Genomic DNA, 19,387 nt, shown 5'->3' with positions numbered 1-19,387 from the left:
GCCATCAGTATCTATAATAACCCCTTGTAAAAGTATCCATCTACATTTTATTCTTTTTAAGTATTTGTTGAGATATTGTACCTTATTTTCATATCTGAGCCAGCTGTTAGCAGGATAGGATTTCCATCTGCAGGACTACAGTAGATACCATGAACACTATGAGGAGAAGGCTTAAAAGAAATAAATATGGAGTCAAATAAAAGACATCAGTGTATGCCATAAATGATGGTGTTATTTCTACAGGCAAGTTAACTGTCAGAAGCTTTACAAGCACTTGGTTACTTGAAGTGAGAGACCAGTTATGTATGCCCTATCTACTTCAATCTGGGCTTTTCCTAAACATCACAAGCTTTATGGGGCTAGCAACTTATTTACCCAGTGATGCACACCACTGGCAAGGAAACACTCATGTAGCAATGGCCACATGAAACTTGATGTTACTGAATACCCAAATTTAAACACCTGAAAGTGCATAGGATGTGGGGAATAATATCATCCATTACAGTAAAAACTGAAGTCAAACCTGTAATTCAGAAAGTGGTGGTGCGCTGCTGGCCCAGAGAGTAAATCTTCTGTCACCAGTCTCCATGTCCCACATGGACACTTCATTGTTGCCCTGAACAGCTAAGGGAGACAAAGGCCAGAACCATGACTCAGACAAAAAGAAGAGCTGGGGAAGATTGCAGCAAAACAAACTGCAGTCCTGAGAGAAAGATAAACCTCTTTCTCTCAGGGGGAGAGACAATATAACAAGCTTTATTCACTTATTGTTATTTACTGAGTCAGTAAATACAGTAAATACTTTCACTATGGGCTAGTCACTGTACTAGACACTGAAGATGGCAAACAAAGCAAAAAAATTCGCAGTTTCACGGAACTTCCATTCTAGTGAAGACAACAGACAAAAATGCAAAGCAGGAGTGTGCTGAGTTCAAAGAACAAGGCAGTGTGGCAGGAGCAGCCTGAGAATGGGAGCTAAGTAGGAGAAAGGGCAGTAGTGCTGGTTACTTTCCATTTGCTGCTCTAAATCTCACCTGAATGAACCACATCAACAAGGTAGCTGGATTCACCAGCCTGTGGTAAGCTAAATAATGGCCCCAAGATACCCAAGTTCTATAATCTGTGAATGGTACCTTATAGAGCTAAGTGACTTTACCAATGTGATGAAGTTAAGGACCTTGAGACAGATTATTCTGGATTACCCAAGGGGCACCCCCACATGCAATCACAAATCTTCTTAGATGAGGGAGGCAGATTTGGCAGGAAGAACAGAAAGCAATATAACAATGAAATAAGATGCTATGTTGCTGGCTCTGAAGATGAAAAGAGGAGCCATTAGCCAAGGAATTTAGCTCTAGAAGCAGGAAAAGGCAAGAAAATAGATGTTCCCCTAGTACTTCCAGAGGGAATACAGTTCTGTTGCTACCTTGATTTTGGTCCACAAAACCCATTTCAGACTTCTGGCCTCCAGAATTATTAAATAAGTTATGGTGTAATGGGAAACTAATACATGCCTATGGGAAACCCTAGCGGGAGATCAAAGGGAGGGAGGGAGGGAAGAAAGTCAGGTCATTCACATCAGGCTGGTTTTACTCCTCAAAGTCACTACTCCTTTCAAGGTGGCCTTCTGTACTCAACTTCTTTCCAAATTCAGAAACCATACTCTCCTCCCGTCATACCTTCTACTGCTACTCTGCTGTTACCAACCTGTATTACTGTACTATCTTTTGTGATACCCCTACACCCAAACCTTTGTAAACAATTTTCTTTGAAAATAAATTCTCCTTAAGTTACCCTACCTTGAGTGTGGTACTGTTTCCTGTTAGAATGCTGAGTGATAAAGAAGGTCAGAAAGGGCCGGGCGCGGTGGCTCAAGCCTGTAATCCCAGCACTTTGGGAGGCCGAGGCGGGTGGATCACGAGGTCAAGAGATCGAGACCATCCTGGTCAACATGGTGAAACCCTGTCTCTACTAAAAATACAAAAAATTAACTGGGCATGGTGGCGCATGCCTGTAATCCCAGCTACTCAGGAGGCTGAGGCAGGAGAATTGCCTGAACCCAGGAGGCGGTGGTTGCGGTGAGCCGAGATCGCGCCATTGCACTCCAGCCTGGGTAACAAGAGTGAAACTCCGTCTCAAAAAAAAAAAAAAAAAAAAAAGGTCAGAAAGGTGGCAAGAAGGCAGGTCCCATAAAGTCTTTTGGACCGAGAAGCCAACAGAAGGTACTAAGCAGAAGGGAAAAAAAATGGTCTTAAGAGGTACAGACAGAAGCAGGCTGTGAAGAGAATACTGCATTAATAGGGGAAAGAGTGGTTTGGACTAGGGAGATAGTGATGGAGGTAGTAAACAATGATCAAATTCTGGATATACTTTAAAATAGAATTTACAGGACTGGCTAATGGACTGGAAGTAGGATGAGAAAAAGAACAGTCAAGGACAACTCCAGGCTTCTGAGCACCTAGTTGCCACTTACTGAGAGAATACCATAGGAAGGGCGGTAGGAGGCAGTGGTAGAGAGACTCAGTAGAGAGGAGATCAAGCATCAGTTTAGTTAGACATTGAGTTTTCAATGGCTATTAGACATCTTAAAGGGGATTTTAAATAGATATATAAGAGTCTGAATAAAGGTAGTAGTTAAAGCGTGAGATTGCATGAGATCACAAACAGCCAGTGTAGAAGTGGTTGAGACCAAAGACTGGGTCCTGTGGCAGGCCACAATTTAAAGCCAGGAAGATGAGAAGGAATCAGCAGATCAAGAAGTACGAGAAACAAGAGAATTGTCCTTGAACCCAGGTAAGGAGAGTATGTGAAAACAATGGAAATCAACTGATCAAATGGTAAGTAAGCAAAGGGCTCACAATAATGGCCACAGAACTTGACAACATGGTGACTTTTATAGCAGCAATCTATGAGATGGACTAGGTGTACAAGAAGGGATCATAAAGAGCCTAGAGGAAAGAGGGCTGAGGAGAAAACATAATAAGAGTTGGCTGGGCGCGGTGGCTGACACCTGTAATCCCAGCACTTTGGGAGGCCGAGGCGGGTGGATCACGAGGTCAAGAGATGGAGACCATCCTAGTCAGCATGGTGAAACCCTGTCTCTAATAAAATACAAAAATTAGCTGGGCATGGTGGCACACGCCTGTAGTCCCAGTTACTCGGGAGGCTGAGGCAGGAGAACTGCTTGAACCCAGGAGGTGGAGGTTGCGGTGAGCTGAGATCGCGCCATTGCACTCCAGCCTGGGTAACGAGTGAAACTCCGTCTCAAAAAAAAATAATGAGTTATTATTTATCAAGCATTAATTGTGTGCTAGAGTATATACTTTGCATGTTTTATCTCAATTCCTTATAACTCTACAAGGTAAGTATATTTTTAACTACATATTAAAGATGAGGAAAATCAGTTTCAAGACTTGTCTATGTGTCTTACCCAGGAGCCATACAAGAAAATTTGAATGCCCAAGGAGGGAAGGGAAACTTTCAAGCAACACAAAGCAAACAGAGCAACAAGAAATTGCAACGGAGGTGGATGAATCTTAGCTCTCTAGGAAGATGGTTGCAGCTTTAACAAAAATAGGGGACAAAGGAGAGAAAAAGAATAGGAGATGGTCGTGGACAGTTAAGAATGGAGAGTAATGATGGTGGCCAATGAGATCATTTCTGAACATAATAAATATTAGATGACAGTGAGGTATCAGTAGTAGGGAACCTCCACAATCAGAAGAGAAGCATTCAGTTCATATGTAAAAACTAAAAACATGAGTTCTGGCAGAAGGTTATTATGTACTTTCCAAGAAAATCTCCCAACACATAAAAGCCAGTCCTGCATCTTACCTGCAATCACCCAGGACTGATAGAGAGGGTGCATTGAGAGGCGCCTGATTCGAGCCCTGGAAGGATGATAGTGACTTGAAATTGGCAACTGGAACCTCATGTCCCAACAAGCCATGGTACCACTGCTTGTACCTTAAAGATAAAAGCACAAAAAAATTAACATATAATGATCAAAGCACATCAAGCTCCATTTATACAAATGGTAAACAGTATTAGCTTTGTATGAATTTATTTGAAAAATGCCTTAGTTACTTAAAAAAGGTTTGTTCTCATGAAGCTGTCTCACCAGTTTCAAACAGTACCCCTTTGATTGTTAAATAACAGAGATTTAAGGTGCTTATTAAAATGCTGCTACAGTACTAAGGAATGTAAATTAAAAATGAGTAAGTCATTAGTAACTGATATTGTTATTAACTGCCAAAGGTACCCACAAAAACAGAAGCTATTATTGAGAAGATATAAAATGAATTTGTTAAGTCAAAATGTTCACATTGCCTTAAATACCCAAAGATGTTTTACTAGCATTCAATGATCACTTTAGCAGCAGCTTTGTAGCTATCATCAGATTTCAGTTTTTTTCCATTTATCCTTCTCTCTTAAACACTGTATAGACAGGTATGTACATCTTCTTGTACCTGTGCAGTTTATTCACACAAAAGGCAAAAAAAATGCATTCCATATAAACTGTATAAAAAGTAATAAAGCAAAGGGCACACACTTAACAGTGTAACAAATATAAGTTAGGGAAATCTAGAAAACCTAAATTCAAGCACAGAAGATAATTCCTCTGAATAAGCATGCCAACTAGAAAAGAATAAGATGTGGCAGCTTCTCAAGGGACATGTTCAAAGCACCGTGGGGGAAAAATGTGAAACTTCAAGAAAGAGGCAGATGGGAAAAGGGGAGATGTTGATCAAACAGTATAAAGTTTCAGTTAGGAGGAATAAGCTTTGGTGATCTGCACAGAATGGTGACTATAATACAGTATATTTCAAAGTTGCCAAAAGAATAAATTTTAATGTTTTCACAGCAAGTATGTAAGGTGACAGGTCAGTTAGTTTGATTTAATCATCCCACAATTAATACATATATCAAAACATCACACTGTACCCCACAAATATATATAATTGTCAATTTAAAAATACACTTTACAAAAGCAGCAATCCCATTCTTGGGTATAAATATGCCCGAAATGGAAATATGTATGTCCTTCCAAAGTCTTATTTGGAAATATTTACAGCAGGTTGACTCTGAAATGCCAAACACTAGAAACAACTCAGCTATCCATCAACGGAGGGATAGAGGGATACACAAACTGTTATCTATAAAATGGAATATCATGCAACAATACATTTTTTAAAATCCTGTTTAAGCAAGCTAGATCACTTGGTTCATCTTTAGCCTCTGGAGACAAGACAAATAATAAAGTAAGAAACCATTGCTTAGCTCTTCTCCCAACACCAGGCACTGTGAGAGATCCTTTTACCTCATTAAATCCTCAACGCTGCCCTTGAAAGGATTATCCCCATTTGAAGATGAAGATAGCTGAATTCAGAGGAGTTAAATAACTTGCCTAAAGCTACTGGAATTTAAACCATGTCTGCCCAATCTCAGATGCTATTTTCCTTAAATCAAGTCTGCTGTTTCACTGGCAGAGTAAGAGAATGCCAGCAAATCTGATCACTTAATGATTATAAAATAAGGAGCCTCATTTAAGAACAAGGATAAGGTGGAAACTTTTATACCTTAGGATACTACTTTCATCCTTTCAAACCTATTTTTTAATGAATAAAAATTAAATTGCAAGTTATTTTAACATGATTATGGGGAAAAAAAGATGGGAAAAATTACCAATAAACAAAAAGGAAAAAACTGCTTTCACAAGACAGCCATTACAGGCATAAGTGGCATTCAAAGCCCAATGACTTGAAAGTTAGCTTACCAATGCAGAGCCAGCATTGGTGAATGTCCACAGCAAAGGAAGTGATGAGGCCCGACTTTAAATCATGCTTTAAAGTCCACGCATTGCTTGAAGACCTAAGATCCCAGCCAACCAGAGAGCCATTCACAGTGGCATAGGCAAGAACAGACTGCGCCCCAGAGTTGAAGTGATGCATATCCACAACACAACCGTCCTCCTTCTGATCTAGAATTCTAGAGAAATACACAAAGCGTAGACGTTTCAGGTCGCTGAAAACATAGCACTAGTTTCCATTTAAAATTAATTTATATCCTGTCCATAGTCAAACAAAAACTATGTGACTCCATCAAGAAAATAAAAGCTGATACATTTAAAAAATTCCAGACTTAGAGAAGAATTCCAAAAATAGTAGAGTCCTATATATCTTTCACTCAAGCATCCCCTTAAGTACAACTTACATAACCATAGAACATTTATCAAAACTAAGAAATTAACCTTGATATAATACCAGTAATTAGAGTACAGAACATATTCTGATTTTATTAGTTTTCCCACGAGTGTCCTTTCACTATCCCAGGATCCAATCCAAGAAAATACATGGCAATTTTAAATTTCTACTAATCTGTGACAGTTCCTCAATCTTTCACAACCTTGATATTTTTGAAAACTACTATTTTGGAGAATGTTCCTCGATTTGGGTTTGTCTGATGTTTTCTCATTATTATCCTGAAATTATGTTTTATTGGGAAAGATACCACAGAAGTGATGTGCCCTTCTCAGTGCATCATTTGAGGGAGGACCTGATGTTAGCACATACAGGTTAATTATCACATATCCAAAATGCTTACAACCACAACTGTTTCAGATTTTGGATCTTTTTTTTTAGTATGAATTATTTGCATATACATAAGGAGGTATCTTGGGAATGGGACCCAGGTCTAAACATGAAATTCATTTGTTTCATATACACCTTATACACATAGCCTGAAGTTAATTTTGTTCGAAATACTTTTGTTCATGAAACAGTTTTGACTGCAACCTGTCACATAAAGTCATGTGTGGAATTTTTCACTTGTGACATCTTATTAGCATTCAAAACCTTTCAGATTTTGGAGCATTTTGGATTTTGGAAGATTTTGGATTTTCAGATTAGAAATGCTTAACTTGAATCACTTATGATGTTAACCTGAATCATTGGAATTAAGGTGGTGTCTGCTAGATTCTCCACTGTAAACATTTTTTTCCCTTTATAATTACTCGCTATCCGGTGAAAATACTTTGAGACAATGCAAAAATTCTGTTTCTGTTTAACTTTGGCCCACTAATTTTATCATCCATTTGAGGGAACACGCCTACAGTGAGCTAATGGTGACTTTTAGTTTCCCTCAGTCCTTCTATATTAATTGATTGGGATTCTTCTGTAAGTTGTCGCTTCTTCCCCCATAAACTTATTTATTCACTTATTTAAATCAGTATGGATCCATAGATATTTATTTTATTCTTTGAGTTACAATCCAATACTACAATTATTTATTTTGTTGCTCAAGTTGTTCCATCTTTGCCCACTGGAAGCTCTTGTACCCTTTCAATGTATTTTTTTGAATACTTCCTGATTTTTTTGCACCACAAGATGCTCTGGGCTTATGTTTTATTTTCCCTACTGCACACTTGGAATCAACCAGTTGTAGAAGTACTGGTTCCTTTTACTGAAGAATGGTATTTAGAAACAAAAGTCTAGGCCCTATGTGCTTATTGCTATGGCATTGTGCCTGCTTCTAGTTTTTCTCAATGATCAGAGCTAAAAAATATATTATGTATACTACACTTCATGCATGTGGACACATCTATATTTCTCTATCTGTTCCTGTGTATGTATAGATGTACATATTGATGACTATGCATATACAAATATCATGAGTCCACAATGATAATCTCCAACTCCTATCCAGCCCCAGAGTCCATTCGTCTTTTGCCCCTTTCACTACTTGTGACATCTTTCTCCAACAGTGAGAAACCTGGCTCTCATAACTACAATATATTTACGTATTTGTTCAACCTGAGTATACAAATAAAGGGTAAAGTCTCAGAATTGTTTAACTTGAAATCGTTAACTCTGTGAAAAACAACTAGAAGACAATGTTTGAGTTCAGTTCCTTTTGTCATTAGCCTCCCAGTATCAAATTAAAAAACTGTTCTCCAGTTACTCCTTTATTCACCATGCCCTTCAATGTGATTATGTGATTCATTTGTAAAATAGATTAATTTGTCACAGACTGCATTCTATCTTTTCCCTTATATCCTGGGTTAATTTTTTTAAATTTACATACGCTAAAATTCACTTTTTGTGGTATACAGTTAAGTGGGTTAATTAACAAAATGCATTTAAGATTCATCAATGTTGTTGCATGAGTCAATCACTCACTCCTTTATAACGCAGAGTACTATTCCACTATATAAGTGTACTAATTTTTTCAAGCTGAGGCATTTTTAAAATTAAAAAGACCATCACAAAACATACTGTCCAGCCTCTCTGATTCATACATAGCATGCATTCACACAGGCAGTTTTAGTTTTATCTTTTAGATCAGAGATCAGCAAATATCATCTACATGGGGTCAGACTGTAAATATTTTAGGCTTTGTGAATCACATGCATTCCTGTTGGATATTATTTTTATTTTTGCAACCCTTTAAAAAATGCAAACATCATTCTTATTTTATGGACCACACCGCAAACTGTAGTCTGCTGACCCTTAAACAACTGTACTTGTAAATATTCTAATTTTGACCATATTTTCCCATTGAGAAGTGATGAAAAATCCAACTGCCAAGTAAAATGTGAAATGTTTCCTTCCACAAATTTTAACTGGTAAGAGCTACCTATAACAATTGATATAACCAAAACCATCAAAGACTTATGGCAAGGTTTCTTTGAAGCACATACTGTGAGAAAGAGTAAAAGCTAAACATCCTGCCAGTCACCTTATCCAGGTAGTTAACGTTTGCTTTAAGACGATAACATTTACAGTGAAAAGTGCTGTTGGTTAACAGACAACCGTGCACTGAATGTGCATGTCTGTCTGCATGTGTGGCCTGTGGGCTCAGTCATCACACAATGCACTATGCCAAGTTATTAAGTAATTTACATGAAACTCAACAGATACGCTACTATACAGTCATCCTCTGCTGAAACAGATTTTCTTCAAAATGGGCAGATATTTGTTGTTAAAGGCCATTTAGAATATGTCCTGGACAAAAGCTGCTTAAATCTGTTTAATGAATGTGTGAAAAATAACATCTTTTTAAATCCAAAAGTAAAAGAAAACAACAAAAACAAAATCCCAGGTGACCCAACAAATAACCCTTTCTGCCTTAAGCTACCTAATGGCCATGACTTATCAGCCACTAAACTAAACAACTCCCCATTTTGCATTCTTCTGTGGGGTCCACCACCTCTGCCTGGCCCTTCTCAACCACCCTGCTTCACCTGGCTAACTCACACCTGGTCTTACCTGCTGTCTTCCCTATTCCTTTCAAGCTGGCTGCTGTTATCCATGTAAAATTACCACACTGAACAGAAACTGTCTGTTAATTTGTCCATTTCTCCCACTAGACTGCATATTCTTAGAGCATAACGTATCTTGTCTTTGAAATCTTCAGTGTGTAACACATATTGGTCAAAATTTGTTCTGCTTTGTCTTTAAATATCTTACCTTGTATGCATTTAATCTGCAAGCAACCACAATTTATAAAAAATGATGAAAATTCTTAAATAAAACCACTGCTATTTTGTTTTAAAATGATAAGCAAATCATCTGTAAATGCTCTTCTCCATGTCCTCATCAACTTCAGAGATTTTAATGACAAGCAACAGAATGCTGACATTTGAGTTTTCTTTAATGAAGAACACTCACATTCTCAAAATCAGCCAGAGTTGTGCTTTAGTAGCTCAGACAGAAAATATAACTGGTAATTAGGTTATTCAGACAAACTCTACACTGGGATGACCTGCAAGTTCAAAGCTGCCCTTTTAACCTCTTGACAAGTTTGTAGAAGATATATAGACATCATCTTCTGAGACTAACCACATGTGACAGTTTTGAGCTGGAAGCATTGTTTGTTTATTTGTTTTATGGGCTTAAAAAAAGAAGTGTAATGTAAGAGGCCATCAGCTGATCCCAACTACACTGCAGGGTAGGAAGGAGAGTTAAGGTACTGTAGTGCACAAAATACAATGTTTAAAAAAGACAACAGATAGATACCTGCTTTGTAGAGGATGGATTTTAGGAGACTTGGGAAGCTTAGAAGCCTCAATTCCAAGAAGCTGGACAGCACCATTATCAGATGCTATGGCTAAATAGTGGGAGCCTTGGCAGAATGTGAGTGTCTTGACTCGTCCTCCAATTCGGCTATATGTAAGAATAGATCTGAATGAAAGAAAAATAAAATTTTATTTATGAAACAATGTCACTGCTTATGTTAACTATCCACATGACTATTAGCAAGCAAAATTATTACTTTGAGGTCCATTTAATCTCCCTGATCTCATGACAAAAACAAGAATTTCCTCACAAAAAAACTGGTACAAAAATCACCTTTTCTTCTGATATTTTCAAATGGCCACCTGCACACACTTCTCTCTCTTATCACAGACCATCCCTCCTTTTCTTTTCTTTTTTTCTTTTTTTTTTTTTTGAGACAGGGTCTCACTTTGTTGCCCAGGCTAGAGTACAGTGGCCAGTGGAGCAATCACAGCTTACTGCAGCCTTGACCACCTGGGTTCAAGTGATCCTCCCAACTCAGCTACCCTGGCAGCTGGGACTACAGGCATGCACCACCACACCTGACTAATTTTTTTTGTAGAGATGAGGGTCTCACCATGTTGCCCAGGCTGATCTTGAACTCTTTTCTAATGAGAACTCCCATACTTGTGGTCCTGATCCGACTCCCCTTTAACTTTTGGAATACCTTAAACCCTCACTCTTAAACCCTTAAGTTATTCTGTCACACAGCTTGGCACAGAGGGAAAAGCACTGGCTTTGGAATCAAGGACTTCCACTACCAACTACTTATACGATGTTGGTCAAGCTACTTAATCAGTTGTATGCCTCAGTTAACACATCTACAAAGCAAGGGCTGCCCTACTTCCCTAACTGGAATATAGGGAAAAATCAGATAATTTGTAAACCATAAAACATTCATAAATACAAAATTACAATATTCAGTCTCTCTCACACAAATGCTGACTTCTTAAGCTGTGTTTTCTACCCTGTTTCTTTAAATTCACTGCCAAACTTCTTGAACATATGATCTACACAGGGGACCTCAATTATCACCAACTCCCTCCTCCATTACCCTCCACATAGATTACAACTTTACACTCCTAAAGGGCCATACCTCTAAAAGGTCAAAAGCCTCTAATCACCAAACACATTCATCTATCTTGTGTAATTTATTTCACCTTATTATAAAAGTTAATGCATACTAAATGTACTAAAATATAGAAAATACAAAAATATTAAAACATTTGTAAAAATACCACCCAGAGAAACACTATTAACATTTTGTTACATATCCTTCAAAAGGTTTTCTATACATATTATATTCACATTTGTTTTTTAAAAAAAATCTGTAATATTTCATGTATTTTATCCATCATCTCTCTCTAGTTGTTTTTCTTAATAACAACTTTACTAAAATACCATAAAGTATATTTTAAAGTGCACAATTTAATGATTTTTAGTATATTAACAGAATTCTGCACAGATCACCACTAATTGCAGACCATTTCCATTAACTAAAAGAAATCGAAAACTAAACTGTCCTTATACCCATTAGCATTCATTCCCCTGTCCCTAGCCTCTGGCAATAATGAATCAACTTTATTTTCTATGAATTCCCCTATTCTGGACATTCATATAAATGCAGTCATACATTGTGTGGTTTTTTTATATATCAGGCTTCTTTCACATAATACCATGTCAAAGTTTATGCTGTGGTATGTACTATTTCATTCCTTTTTAAGCTGAAAATTATTCCATTGTACGGATACATCACATTTTGCTTATCCATTCATCTGCTGATAAACATACGGGTTATTTCCACTTTTTGACTATTATGAATAACGCTGCTATAAACATTTGTGTATAAGTCTTTGTGTGGACAAATGTCTCAAACACAATGCCCACAGGGGCCCCACAGGGGCCCAATCAATGCTGTAGATGAGTAAAGACAGCCAGAGACAAGAAATGGCAGAGATGGGAGCACTGGTATACTTGGTCTCTCACAAATACTTAGGCTTTCTCTCCTCATCTCTTTTAATATTGACATATAATTCACATATCACCAAATTTACCCTTTTAAAGGGGTTTATAAATAAAGTCACCACATTTTACAACTATCACCATTATCTAATTCTAGAATATTTTCAGCATATCCAAAAGAAACCCTGTACCCATTAGGTGTCTCTTCCCAACGCTCCCTTCCCCCAGCACCTGGCAATTACTAATCTTCTGTCTCTATGGATATACCTATCTGAATATTTAATATAAATGAAATCATGCAATATGGGGCCTTTGGATCTGGCTACTTTCACTTATCATACTGTTTTCAAGGTTTATTCACATTACAGCATGAAGCAGTACTTCATTCCTTTTTATGGGTAAATAGTTTTCAATTGTAGAGATATGCCACATTTTATGTATCTATTAAACACATGATAGAATTTTTGGTTTCCATTTTATGGCTATTATGAATAATTCTGCTATGAACATTTGTGCACAAATTTTTGTGTGAACATGTTTTCAACTGTCTTAGGTATATACTTGGAATGAAATCATGGTGTCATATGGTAACTCTATGTCTACCATTTTTAAAGGCTACCAAAGTGTTTTCCGAAGTTACTGCATTATTTTTACATTCTCACCAGCAATGTATAAAGCTTTCGACTCCTCCATATCCTAACACTTCTTACTGCCTTTTTTACTATAGCCATTGTAATGGTATGAAATAGTATCTTACTGTGGTTTTGATTTACAATTCTCTAGTGAGTTAAGGAGCATCTTTTCATGTGCTTATTGGTCCTATTTGGAGAAAGATATATATTTACATCCTTTGTTTTTAAATTGGGTCATTTGTCTTTTTATTGTTGAGTTATAAGTGCTCTTTATACATACTGAGTAACATCCTTCTCAAACATATGACTTCTAAGTTATTTCTCCCATTCTATAGGTTGTCTTTTCAGTTTCTTGATAAGAGTCCTTTGAGGCACAAAGGTTTATAACACTGATGACGCCCCATTTGTCTATTTTTACCTTTGTCACTTGTGCTTTTAATTTCCCAGAAATCCTTACCTAAACCACGGTCATGTAGATTTACATGCCCATGTTTTCTTCCAAAAGTTTTATGGTTTTAGTTCTTACATTTAGTCTATGATCCATTTTGAGTAAGTCTATTGACATTCATCTTTTTCCATGTGGAAATCCTGTATTCCCAGCACTATTTGTCCAAAAGGTCATTCTTTCCCCCACTGAATTATCCTGATACTTCTGCCAAAAAACAATGAATATAAACGTATTTCTACGTATCAGTTCTACTCCACTAATCTGTATATCTACAGTTAGGCCAGTACTACTGTCTTGATTTACTGTAGCTTAGTAGCAAGTTTTGAAATACAGAAGTGTGGGTCCTTCAATTTGGTTCTTTTCTTTCAAGACTGTTTTGGCTGTTCTGAATCTCTTGTATTTCTTTATGAATTTAGAATAAGATAATCAATTTCAGCAAAAAAAAAAAAAAGCAAAAAAAGTATTAAAAGAAATGGGCAGCTAGAAATTCCATAGAGGTGGCATTCAATCTGTACATCAATTGAAAGGACTTCCGTCTTAATGATATTAAGTATTCCATTTCATGAACATGGGGTTTCTTTCCATTCATTTGAGTCTTCTTTAATTTCTTTCAATGATCTTTTGTATTTTTCAGTATACAAATCTTATATTATCTTGTGTAAAATTTATCCCCGAGTATTTTGTTCATTTTGATGCTATGGAAAATGGATGGTTTCTTAAATTCATGTCTAGACTATTCATTGCTAGCATTTAGAAATGCAAGTGATTTTTATATAATCGTCTTGAATTCTGCAACTCTGTTGAACTTATTAGTTCTAGTAAGTTTTAAAAATAATTATTAATTATTGCTAATTCTCTATATACGTGATCATGCTGGCTAACAGAAATAGTTTTACTTTTTCCTTTCCAATGTATATGCCTTTAATTTCTTTTTCTTACCCAAATGTCCTGGCTAGAACCTCCAGTACAGTACTCAACTGGAAGTGGCAAAAGTGGACAATTCTTGTCTAACTCTTCATTTTAGGGGGAAAGCTTTCAATTTTTTACCATTAAGTACAATGTTAGCTGTAGGGTTTTTTGTCGTAGATGGCCTTTATTCATTCTTTTCTATTACTGACTGGTTTGTTGAGTTGGTTTTAATCATAAACTGATACCGGACTTTGTCAAATATTTTCTGAGTTTGTCGAGATAATCATTTGGTCTTTACCCTTTATTCTATTATATGGAACATTAATTCATTTTCATATGTTGAATCAACTTTATATTCCTAAGATAAGCTGTACTTGTAATTTATCTTAATCCCAAAATAAATTATTTTTTATATGTTGGATTCAGTTTACTATTATTTTGTTGCAGATTTTTACACCTATATTATGGATATTGGTCGATAGTTTTCTTATGAACTGTTTATCTGACTGTAGTATCAGCTTAACATCTGCCTCAAAGAATGAGTTAAAAAGTATTCCCTCATTTATTTTTTGGAAGACTTTTTGAAGGATGAGTGTTGTGTTAGTCCCCTCTTATCCACAGTTTCACTTTCCCGGGTTTCAGTTACCTGTGATCAACTGCACTCAGAAAATATTAGATGGAAATTCCAGAATAAACAATTCACAAGTTTTGAACTGTACACTATTCTAAGTAGTGTGATAAAATCTCACACTGTCCTGCTCCTTCCTTCCCAGGACTTGAATCATTCCTTTATCCTGCTGAATATATTACCTGCCCATTGGTCAGTCAGTCACTTAGTAGCCGTCCCAGTTATTAGACTGATAATCACAAGGAGGGTGAGTACAGAACAGTAAGACATTTTGAGAAACAGAGACTCTATTCACATAACTTTTATGAAAACACATTGTTTTAACTTTTCTGTTAGTGTTGTTGATCTCTTACTGTGCCTAACTTAAAATTAAACTTTATCACAGATATATACATATAGCAAAAACCACAGTACACATAAAGTTTAGTGCTATCCAAGGTTTGGGGCATCCACTAGGGGGTCTTGGATCATATCGTCCACACACAAGGGAGAGCTACTGTAATTCTTTAAACCTTTAGTAGAATTCACCACCACACTATCTCAGCCTGGGCTTTGTGGGAGGTTTTTTGATTATTAATTTCTTTAATGTTATAGGTCTATTCAGATTTTATATTTCTTCTTAAGTCATTTTCAGCAGCTTGTGTCTTCCTAGGAATTCATCCATTTCATCAAGTTTATCTAATTTGTTGGCATACAATTATTCATGGTATTCCCTTCACAGTATTCTTTTTTTATTTCCGTCGAGTCAATAGCAATGTTCCCTCTTCAATTCCTGTTTTTAGTAATTTGAGTCCTCTCTTTTTCTTGATCACCATAGTAAACGTATGCCAATTTTGTTGATCTTTACAAACAACCAATTTCTACTTTTGCTGATTTTTTTTTTCTATTCTCTATTTATTTCCTCTTTAGTCTTAATCATTCCTTTCTATTTGCTTTAAGTATGCTATTTTTCTAGTTTCTTAAGGTTAAATTACTAATTTGGGATCTTTCTTCTTTTTTAATATAAATGTTTACAGTAATAAATTTCCCTTTTAGTACTCCTCTAGATCCATTACCCAAGTTTTAGTATGCTGTTCACATTTTCATTCATCTCAAAGTATTTTCTAATTTCCTATTGAAACACTGGGTATTTAGCCTTATGTTGTTTAATCTCCATGTATCTGAGAACTTCCCAACTTCCTTTCTGTTACTGATATCTAGTTTCATTCCACTCTGGTTAGCAAACATACTTCATATGCTTTCAATCCTTTTAAATTTATTGAGGTTTGTGACCTAATATATGGTTAAATATAAAAAAGATTCCATCTACACTTAAGGAAAATTCAAATTCTGCTGTTCCTGAGTGGAGTATTCTACTGACATCAGTTCAACCTGGTTGCTTTGTAGTGTTGCTCACATTTCCTATTTCTTTGCTGATATTATGCTTAGTTTTTCTACCCATCTTGAAAGTAAGCTATTAAAGACTCCCACTATTATAACTGAATTATCTATTTTTCCCTTCAATTCTGTCGGTTTTTACTTAGTATGTTTTTGGGGCTCTGTTAAGTATGTTTGTAATTGTTATGTCTTCCTGAACTGATCCTTTTATCATTACAAAATGTCCTTGGTTGTCTCTAGGAGCGATTTTTGTCTTAAAGTTTTTTTAATCTGACATTAGCCATTCCACCTCTTTTTTGTTTGTTTTTTTTTTTTTTGAGGCAGAGTCTTGCTATGTAACCCAGGCTGGGGTGCAATGGTGCGATCTCGGCTCACTGCAACCTCTACCTCCCGGGTTCAAGCAATTCTCCTGCCTCAGCCTCCCGAGTAGCTGGGACGACAGGCTCGTGCCATCACAGCCCTGGCTAAATTTTTTTGTATTTTTAGTAGAGACAGGGTTTCACCATGCTGGCCAGGCTGGTCTCGAACTCTTGACCTCAGGTGATCCACCCGCCTTGGCCTCCCAAAGTGCTGGGATTACAGGTGTGAGCCACCACGCCCGGCCTAGCTTTCTTAAATGCTATTTGCATGTTTATCTTTTCAATTCTTTTACTTTCTGCCTATTTATGTCTTTAAAGCGTGTCTCTCATACTCTCACACATGATAGCACATAGTTGTATTGTGTTTTTTTACCCTTTCTATCAACTCTGCCATTTATAAGTTGTAGTTGCTCTGAGAATACAATCAACATCTTAAAATAATCAAATTAATACCAACTTAACTTCAATACACAAAAACTTTGCTCTAATATCTCTGTTCCCTCCTCCCTCCTCTGTATAACTATTGTCATATAAATCACATATCTACATGTTATAAGCCCATTGACACAGTCCTACAATTACCTCTTAATGTAATCATCTTTCAAAATCAGATAGCAGGTAAAAGGAGTTACTAACAAAAATAATTTGTATTTTTATACTTACGTTATCTTTACTGGTGCTCTTAATTTCTTTTTATGGATTGAAGTTACTGTATCACATTCTTTCATTTCAGCATAAAGGATTCCCTTTAGTACTTCTTTTAGGGGAAATCTGCTGGCAGTAAATTCCCTATTTTTATTTATCTTCAAATGATTTAATTTTTCCTTTGTTTCTGAAGGACAATTTTACTGCCACAGAATTATTGGTTGACAGTCTTTTCCTTTCAACACACTGACTTCTGGCCTCTATCATTTCTGACTTAAAAATCAACTGTTAATTTTATGGAAGATCCCTTGTATGTGATGAGCTACTTTTCTCTCTCTGCTTTCAATATTCTGTGTCTATCTTCCAACAGTTTGTTTATGATGTGTCCAAGTATGGCTCTCTTAATTTTATCCTATTTAGAGTTCACTGAATTCTTGGGTCTGCAGATTAATGTTTTCCAACAAACATAAAAAGTTCTCAGTTGTTATTTCTTCAAATATTCTTTCTGTCCCCTTTTCTCTCTCCTCTCCTTCCGGAACTTTTACTATGCATGTGTGAGAATATTTCATAGTACACCACAGGTCTCTGAGGCTCTGTTCATTATTCTTTATTCTTTTCTCTTTGTGCCTCTGACTGGAAAATATCAACTATCTTCAAATTCTCTAATTTTTTGCTCTTATCAGTGGAAATCTGCTACCAAGGCTCTCCAGTAATATTTTCAGTTATTATATTTTTCAGTTCCAGAATTTCTATTTTATAATTTCTACCTCTTTATTGATATTGTCTATTTGGTTAGACATTGTTCTCATACGTTAGTTATTTAGACACGGTTTCTTTTAATTCTTTGCACATATTTCTAATAGCTGATTTAAAGTCTATGTCTAGTTAAGTTTTTCTCCTGTGTAGAAGCCATCCTTACCTGTTTCTTTACCTAACTTGAAATCTTTTGTTCAAAACTGTGCATTCAAAATTAATATAATGTGTCAATTTTGGAAATAAGATTCCAAAGCTGTTGCTATTTGTTTGTTTAATGACTTTCCTAGACTAATTCTATAGAGTCTGTGTTCTTTGTCATGTGGCCACTGAAGTCTCTGTTCAGTTAAGTAACTGGTCACCTAATAACTTGGCACGTATTTCCTTCAATGCCTTGACAATTAAGTGTTCCAGCCTTTTACTGAGGGTTTTGTTTATGTTGTGGCATACCTTCAACACTCCATCAAGCATTTGACAACTCTGCTTTTCTTCAGTTCTTGCTTGTACAGAGTCTCAAAGCCAGCCAGACATGAGCATTTGTTCCTTCCTGGGTATGTGCACAACTCTACACATACATGGGGTCTTATAAAAACCCATGAATATATCAAAACTTTTCAAAGGCCCATATGGACATCTCATTACCCAGTTCTTCCTTTTGAGCTTTGTCAGCCTCTTGATGCCACCTCAAGATAACTGCTAGGTTAAATAAATGGTGCTGACTATTTTCACCAAGTGCCCTGTGAGTAAGAGTTTTCTCAAAGAACATGGTATGAGCCAAGTCAAATAAAGATGGGCCAGAAAATTTGGAACTTCTCAGTCATCTGGCACAGAGGTCAAATAGTGACAATTTTCTGGAGATGGGGCTTGTGGGGAGTTCCAATGCCATTATGACCTCTCCACTGGCTACTCAGGGGCTAGTTTTCATGGCTATCATAGTTGTGAGGCTGTTTGTTTTCCAGACTATCACAGAGCTGTTAAAGGGGGATGAGATTACGGTAAGTTAAAGACCACATGGCTCACTGTTCTTATTGAGAGTCAGGTGATTTTCTTGGATTGTTGCAAGGCTTCAGATGATTTTCAACGTTCTCAGAAAATTGACTTTGACAGTCTTTGCCACTATTCTCACTGCTTTATGGAGGAACAGATTTTTGAAGGCCCTTCCTCTGCCATTCCAAAATAGAAACCCCATACGCTCTTCTTAAACCTAATTTTCAAAAACACAATTATCAATATCTTTCACTGATAACTGCTGCTAAACTTGCAGTTTGCTCCTAGTTTTTTATTATAAGAAAGGCAATCTGAACAGTCTTTAAATCTGAGTTTATTCTTAGTTACTTCCTTAGGATATGTACATCATAAAGGCTTGTGATACTTATATTGCCAAAACAACCTCCAGGGAAGAGGTTATCAATTGCATTCCACCAGAGGGCATTGTATGAAAGTGCACCAGTGGCATTATGAGGTTTCCATGCTAGTAGGGTTTTTGTCTCATTTGAGAGAGGTCTAAATATTCCTTTCTAAGTTTTCTCCTTCATTGTAGTTTGTAATATTAACTTAAACGGTTTCTTCTTTCCTTTTCTTGTCCCTCTCTTCCTGTTCCAAAAATTCAATTTCTTAAG

The 19,387-nt window shown here is 36.5% G+C and overlaps 1 protein-coding gene across 3 annotated transcripts in view; it reads right to left on the bottom strand.

The window, feature by feature from the left end:
- Window positions 1-19,387, bottom strand: part of PIK3R4 (phosphoinositide-3-kinase regulatory subunit 4) — a 73,582-nt gene that overhangs the window by 1,601 nt on the left and 52,594 nt on the right. For all 3 annotated transcript variants that reach the window (XM_032266971.1, XM_032266987.1, XM_032266980.1), the window contains 5 exons: window positions 10,017-10,181; window positions 5,777-5,988; window positions 3,835-3,966; window positions 524-624; window positions 82-170 (listed from right to left, as the gene is read on the bottom strand). In XM_032266971.1, the coding sequence (XP_032122862.1) occupies window positions 82-170; window positions 524-624; window positions 3,835-3,966; window positions 5,777-5,988; window positions 10,017-10,181 (699 nt within the window). The remainder of the gene's footprint in view (window positions 1-81; window positions 171-523; window positions 625-3,834; window positions 3,967-5,776; window positions 5,989-10,016; window positions 10,182-19,387) is intronic.

This window comes from Sapajus apella, unplaced genomic scaffold, assembly GCF_009761245.1.
Source record: "Sapajus apella isolate SASKATOON/1434 unplaced genomic scaffold, GSC_monkey_1.0 scaffold4, whole genome shotgun sequence".
Taxonomy (NCBI): Eukaryota; Metazoa; Chordata; class Mammalia; order Primates; family Cebidae; genus Sapajus; species Sapajus apella.
The sequence above is the reverse complement of the archived record's forward strand: the minus strand, read 5'-3'. Positions and strand labels throughout refer to the sequence as shown.